Source organism: Teleopsis dalmanni, chromosome 1, assembly GCF_002237135.1.
Source record: "Teleopsis dalmanni isolate 2A chromosome 1, ASM223713v2, whole genome shotgun sequence".
Classification (NCBI taxonomy): domain Eukaryota; kingdom Metazoa; phylum Arthropoda; class Insecta; order Diptera; family Diopsidae; genus Teleopsis; species Teleopsis dalmanni.
The window spans coordinates 193,908,720-193,916,271 of record NC_051846.1 but is presented as its reverse complement, the minus strand read 5'-3'; the positions used below and the strand labels follow the sequence as shown (position 1 = coordinate 193,916,271).

Here is a 7,552-nt window from a genome sequence, read left to right as displayed (position 1 = left end):
AAAATTCAACTCAATTTCACTGAAACGAAGATGAAATTAAGATATTTGTGAAATGAAGGGGTGTCAGAACATAACATAAAACTATTTTATTTATTACAAAAACAAATGCTAGATTAAATTTCTTTCAGTTGAAATACTAATTTTTCGTTTATTACATTAATCACAACACCAATATCTTTCTATAATGAAATCGCTTTAATTTTTTTACTAAATTTTTCTGCATCATCCTGAAAAGATTAATAATTCCTTTTAATAAAGCTTTTTTATTATAATTAATTCATATCCTAAGACCACACAAACGTTTTTTCTTTTAGATGACTTCTGGCGTATACTTGTGACTACCGAAAAATACTGCTTTTCAGCAAGACAAATGTATTCCTTAGCAATTAATATTATTGTTTTTCATTTGTCATAAGGTATGAATACACACAATAAATTAAATATTCGTTAAATTTGGGAAATCATGGCTTTTGTGAAAAAGTGATTACTCATAGGTCAGAAAGGCCACAGAAATTAAATTACTAAGTTATGAGAATACAGGCTTTGGCTTATTGACTCCTAGACATAAATATTATTTTAAGTGTACATATGTACATATTCATAATACAATTAGATTTATTGATATTATAACATATTTATTTAATGCAATTGCAACTTTGATATTTGTTAAAAGCAAATAATAACACATTCATACTGTCTCATTTAGGCGATTTTGCTTATTATAGCCATTAATAAGGATGATTTACCATATAAAAATCTTTCATATAAACGAGTTCATCATCAATAAATAAGCTCATTTAAGGCAAAATATGTCGAAAGCAATCCTTAACAATAAATTTCCCACAAGGGAAATTACCAAAATTTGGAATTTGTGTCATATATTTTTTACATATAATGTAAACAAGGAACAGCTGAGCTATCAACAAAGGCACTGAGGAAGTAATTATTTAATAAAATCTATATTTATATTAATTAAATATGTAATTGATGTATGAAATGTATATAAATGATTTAATATATTAATTATATATTTAATTTTTTTGTATGATATACTATTGAGTAAAGTTTATAGAAGTTTACAAAAGTTCTATCAGTTGCATAAATGAGCTCATTATAATGCGAACGTTCACTCATTTATATAAATGAGCAATATAAATGCTTAAATGAGATAGTGTGAATATGCTATAAATATATTAGGATTATAACAGGAAACTAAAATCGAAAAAAGAAATAAAGGATTATAGTAACAAAGGCCTGAATTTTCTGGTTTTGCTAAAACCAGGTTTATAAGGTTGAGTTAATATAGAAAATATATACACATACACTTAACACAGACTACTTCTTGACAAACTTAACAGAGAATGTTCATTTTTTGTGTGTGAATTTTTTTTAATATATGAAAAGAAACTCATTATTGCATAACAAGAAAAAGTAATATTATCTCTCAACTTATCACATCATTCACTAAAACCTATAATGAAACCGAAGCTGACTGAAGCAATAACATTTGTTAATTTTACAATTACGACAGAACGTTGTTTCATTTCAAGCTATTAACGTGTGTATCTGTAGCTGTTTGCAATTAATTAAAATTAAGCTTCAATTAATTTCATTGTGAATAATGTAACGTGGAAGAGTAGTGTCATTATCCTTTGAGCAAGTATTTTAAAATTCCAGTGTTGCATTACACGTGAGTATAAAATCCAATTAAAAAGAGTTCACTTTCCCATACCGCGTGAGTTATTATGCCAAGTGTAAACCAACAATCAACTGATGAACTCTTTTATTTACAAACTGACAGACGTAATAAACAAAAAGATTGACAAAACAACGCATTATTTCAGACATATTACATATTTAGTGCATAATTAATGCTCAGTAGAGTATTCTTGACATTCGCTTATTATTCGTGAAAAGAACGAATATATGTACTTTTTATTTTTATCTTTGTTAATTTTAAAGTCATAATACGTTATTAAAATTGCTTGATATTATTTTTAAAATTATTAAGATATCTAAGTTATGGATTTTTTATTTTAAATACCTTTAAACAATTAGATAATAAATAGCTATATATATATATGTATAGATATCTATATTTCTATATATCAAAATAGAAATTTGAAATTTCACAATTAAAACAAAGTTTTCAAAATGATTGAAACAAAGTAACATATATTTTTTAATCATATTTTATTTCAATTTATTGATATCAAATATATTTTTCGAAGTTACTGAACTTAGATTAAAATTAAAACAGCTGCAATCATGTTTTATTTGCTATAACCAAGGTAACAAAAGAATAGAGGTTTGGACTCAATCGTTTCCGATTCAAGTAAGTTTTCTTTTTATAACTCCACACTTTTCAATTTTTTAATGGAACGATCCTAACTGCAGATAGTTGTACAAATAAAAAGAGTTAAAACAGCCTTTGCATCTATTATCTTCTATTTTAAAGTATTCTTACCACAAAATTAAAGCAATATCTCATATAACATCATAATATTTACAGTTATGATATATTGTAAGTGTTATATTGAAAGTTTATAAATTTTTTCAATAATTGTTAAATTTCATTTCAAAAATGTTTACATTAGAATCACATTCAAACATATATTGGTACAGAATGTTAGCAATCCTTGAAGTGTGCAACCCGCACCGATTTTTAATGCCCCGTGTGTCTATTCTGTAAGTACTTAAGTTTTAAATTTTAAATGAATTACAAAAATATCTCTTTAAAGTTTGCAACAGCCAAATGCATCTTTTAAGAAGGACAAAGATGTGTCAGTAAGTCATTTGAACACAAAAAATTTATATTAATAACAATATAATTTCATAGAAATTAGAGCAACTTCTGAGTCTCCGGAAGAAAATTATTAGTCTTAAAAAACGCTTCGATGAAATGGAAAAGAAGATTAATAAAAAAATTAAAAAACTCGAGGAAGAAATGGCAAAAGCTAAAACACAAACCGAACAAGCCCAACAAACTGAAGAGAAAAAGTGATACAGATTTTAGCACCTCAAGTACTGCTATTTATTTTTTATTTACAAAAATATGTAAATATAAGTACATATCTTGAACTTTAATGTTCTCCAGTCCTCAGTTAATAAACGAATGGCATGGATCGCATAATTTTAAGTTTTAAATTGTTTTTTAAAAGAAATTTATATTATTGTTTGTTCAATACTAATAATTAATAATATGATTCAATACTGTATTACATCTGTATACAAACTTCTACTGGGCTAAGTATGTTGTCCTATGCACAGATACATAAAATAAAAAATAAAGTAGTATTTTACACATTATTCAAATTGGACCTATATTTTCAATTTAGAATATAAAATTAAATAAATGTTGTCAGATTATTCCACCATTTAACCTTCAAAATAATCCACACCACTTCAGTGTATTACAGTAGGTGGAAAGCATCGAAATCCCCAGTATGAGACTTGAGTCCAATAAAACCACCTCTTAGGAATGAATGGAGAAAATTTCGACAGCAGTGTGAAAACATCATTCCAGTAATCACGGGAGAGAAATGAGAGCAGATAAGCTTAATACATAGCGGGTTACATTTAACCGCTTCAGTGTATTAGAATTTGAAACCGTAAATGTACGAATTTGCAAAACTTGGAATACTCTTAAAAGCTTTGCAACTATTGCTAGAGAGCTGTCAGTGTTCAAGCTCTCCCAAAATGAGAAGTTGTATTTTGGATATATATCACACTAACTTTTAACTATAAATATGAACGTTTAAAGTTTATAGCTATTGTGTATAACTTCTACTTTTTTATTATAACGACACACCATCTCATTTAGGCGATTTTGCTCATTATATCCACTAATGAAGATGATAATCAATTCATTTGTATACACATTAAACTGTTAAATCTTTTCAACTCAAAGTTGAGATGAAATCATCACCTCTTAATACAGTATTCATCACAAAAGCTCGACAAACATCTTGAAAATAATTCGTCCACTCCTTCTGAAATCATTCATTATTTCACAATGCCATAGTATTTACCCACAGTGATTTTAAGTAATACCATTGGAAAGGTGGAATATATTATTTGAGAACATTTTATACAGCTGCTTTTAAACTACAGAAGAATGTAGTCTGTTTTTTATATGTACTATATAGATGACACATTACTCCTAATACATGATAAAACTATTTCTCTGTGAAAGCCATGTAAGGTGACGATGGAGGAAGAATTACATAAAACATAACTTACATATCTTACAAGCATCCGGTAGATAAGGTTCTGGGATTCTTAAATCTTAGAGTAAATATATCATCTTTGGAATGATTAACATGCTGAAATAATGTGCTACCACCGCAATCTGCAAAATAATGATTCTAATTGCTCAAGAGATAAATCCAATACGTGGATATCAAATAATATTAAAATAAGATTGATTAAAAAACAAACAGAGTACTAGCTCGCAAAGTGCGAAACAATGCGTTCATAAATGACCTTTTGCGTTAGCTAGTGATACTTACTGAACGGTAGATACTCCGTCTTTTGATTAAAAGCCAAAATATTAGCGTTTCATGCTATCCTAACCTCAGAAGAGGTTAATAATTTCCGCCCAAGTAGTCTCACAATGGAGTGCGTAAATAATCTCTAATCCCCTTTCAAGCAGAAAAACCATACTGGTCATACAAATAACCCCTAAGTCGAATTATTTAGTAGTATTTTTTCACCTATACTTTTTAGCATTTATTTGTTCACACTCTAAGGTACCAATCAGTATCATAACACCTTGAGACAATTTCATAATCTTTACAGCGCACTTTACCTATTATAAGAATATGCAGATAAACGTTGCTAACAAGTAAATAGATCTTTGGAACCAGAACATGTTGTATCAATTTTTAATCTGAATATTGTATATATTACAAAAGTGTCTTTTCTCTGTACTACTTGGCAAAATTCTCTGATTTCTCGTATTTCTAATTTTCCTAATTATTAAAACTCATTTTCATCTAAATATGACATTATTTGTAAAATAAATCCAACAAAATCATAAATAATTTTAATTGAAGGAATGAGTTCTATTCGACGAATAAACAATAAATAGACAATAAATGCAAGTACTCAAGAACTAATATTAAAACAATTTAAATGATTATATATACTTTATTTAATAATATATAAACGAACAAATCTAAAATCATTGAAAATTGAAAAGTGTAAATTCATTTTTTAATAGCAGATATCTTTATTTAACTGATGGATACCCACTTAAATTTTCTTTTCTCTTCGTATCTGTAAATATAAAGATTTTAAAAAGATTATGTACTCAAAAAAGAAAACTTCTCACATAATTTTCTTTTGTACCTTCTACTTCTTCTAGTTCTATTAATATTGTTAGATGGACTCCCTAATCAGATTCACGAGGTTCATTTAAAATCTTGTACATAACGTCCTCCTTAACGTGCTTTAAATATAATTGCTTAGATATTATTGCCTTATACTTTTCTATTTTTTTATCAATTATTGATAATTCGTATTTTAGGAAGTTTGTTTTAAGATGCAAAGCAACCAGATTTTGATTTATTTCATTTTTTCGATCATCTATAGCTGAATTTTTTATATTTGATATTTTATTAATATTTCTATTTATATTATTCTCACACAACGATTTCATATCAATTATTTCATAGTCTTCCAAAGATGAAACAGATCCTGAAAATGTTTTTGTACCATCATTTATACCATTAGTTTTAGACTTTTTCGCTCCAAAGTCTAAGGATGGTGAAATTGTGCGTTTGCGTTTATTAGAAACTGACTGATCAACAACACTAGTAATTTTCATGGATGATATATCTGCGCAACTCGATGCGTAAGCATTATTTTTCAAATCACTTTTCTTTTTTTCAGCACTAGAGTCTTCTAAAAGCGAAACGGAATTGCTAGTTCCCGGCATGCCCTCATAAATTAAATTGCTACTTTCTGAACGTGTATCGATATATTGTTCAGTTTCATTCTCTGCTGGAACAATGTTACTGATATCCAATTCATTTTCACTTGATAAGTTTGCATCATTTATTTCGGATTTAATATTATCCGAATTTTTAACAAAACCATTTATATTTATATTTTCACCACAGTCCTCTAAAGATGACGTAGAGCGTTCACGTTCGTTGACAACTGATTCAAAACTTATATCTGACGTGCTTCCTTCTGAACATGAATCAGAAAGCGATTTACTTTTATGAGGTACAAACCACACATTTTCACAACTGCTTTTAGATTGGTCTTCCCCAGACATTACGAATAAGCCCAGCGGCGTTTGTTCTAACCCTTCTAGTTTTTGAACATATTGAACATTATACATACCACCATCTCCCGAAACTTGTTCTGAACTTATATCTGGCATGACATCTTCTGTACAAATATCAGCAAGAGATTTAGTTTTATGAGGTATAACCCAAACACCTTCACGACTGATTTTAGATTGATCTGAACTTATATCTGAGATGACACCTTCTGAAGATATATCAGCAAAAGATTTAGTTTCATGAGGTATAACCCAAACACCTTCACAACTGATTTTAGATTGATCTGAACTTATATCTGAGATGATACTTTCTGAAGATATATCACCAAAAGACTCGGTTTCATGAGGTATAACCCAAACACCTTCACGACTGATTTTAGATTGATCTGAACTTATATCTGAGATGACACCTTCTGAAGATATATCAGCAAAAGACTCGGTTTCGTGAGGTATAACCCAAACACCTTCACGACTGATTTCAGATTGATGTGAACTTATATCTGACATGACATTTTCTGAACATATATCAGCAAGAGATTTAGTTTCAAGAGGTATAATCCAAGCACCTTCACGACTGCTTTTAGATTGATCTGAACTTATATCTGAGATGACACCTTCTGAAGATATATTAGCAAAAGACTCGGTTTCGTGAGGTATAACCCAAATGCTTTCATGACTGATTTTAGATTGATGTGAAGTTATATCTGACATGACATTTTCTGAACATATATCAGCAAGAGATTTAGTTTCAAGAGGTATAATCCAAGCATCTTCACGACTGCTTTCAGATTGGCCTTTCACTGAAATTACAAAAAACAACATTGTACAGGTTGATCTAACACTTTCGATTTTTTAACGTATTTAAGATTGTACACACCATCATATTCCGAAACTTGTGGCTGCACAGTCAAGTCCACGTCAGCGTTTTTGATGTTTCCTTCACAACACGCAACTGAATCGTTAAAATCCTCAGTATCGCTTTCTGGAGCATATTCTATAATATCTGACTCGAAGAAATCCATTTCTTAACAGTTTTCAATACACAAAAAATTTTTTTTGATGCTTTCGTCTCTGAAGTTTTCAACAAACAAATGCTGCAATCTAATGCAAATTACTAAGCTGTCAGTATTCCTCACACATTCACAATAGATCGAAAAGACTTATGCACAATAGTGCAAGTTATACATAATAGCAAAGAATACTTTCCTTTGCTTTATAGTATAACTAAAAAAAATTATGTGTGCTTGTAAGTTTAAA

The 7,552-nt window shown here is 28.9% G+C and overlaps 1 protein-coding gene across 3 annotated transcripts; it reads right to left on the bottom strand.

Annotated features, from left to right (window-relative positions):
- Positions 1-5,193: 5,193 nt before the first annotated feature.
- On the bottom strand, positions 5,194-7,552 carry LOC119671011 (tanabin-like). Of its 3 annotated transcripts, none has more exons than XM_038081492.1 (3): positions 7,173-7,552; positions 5,353-7,095; positions 5,194-5,280 (listed from the first exon to the last, which is right to left on the bottom strand). In XM_038081492.1, exons 1-2 carry the CDS (start codon positions 7,315-7,317, stop codon positions 5,396-5,398), a joined length of 1,845 nt encoding a protein of 614 aa, XP_037937420.1. In that variant the 5' UTR covers positions 7,318-7,552; the 3' UTR covers positions 5,194-5,280; positions 5,353-5,395. The 3 variants fall into 3 exon arrangements, 2 of the variants coding, with proteins under 2 accessions (XP_037937420.1, XP_037937419.1); XR_005251751.1 differs by having other exon boundaries at positions 5,218-5,280; positions 5,336-7,095; XM_038081491.1 differs by lacking the exon at positions 5,194-5,280 and having other exon boundaries at positions 5,287-7,095.

Excerpts from the sequence above, each read along its gene's own strand:
- LOC119671011 (XM_038081492.1), bottom strand. The coding sequence starts at position 7,317 with ATGGATTTCTTCGAGTCAGATATTATAGAATATGCTCCAGAAAGCGAT. Across the intron at positions 7,096-7,172 it reads ACAAGTTTCGGAATATGATG|TGAAAGGCCAATCTGAAAGC; the intron begins GTGTGTACAATC and ends TTGTAATTTCAG.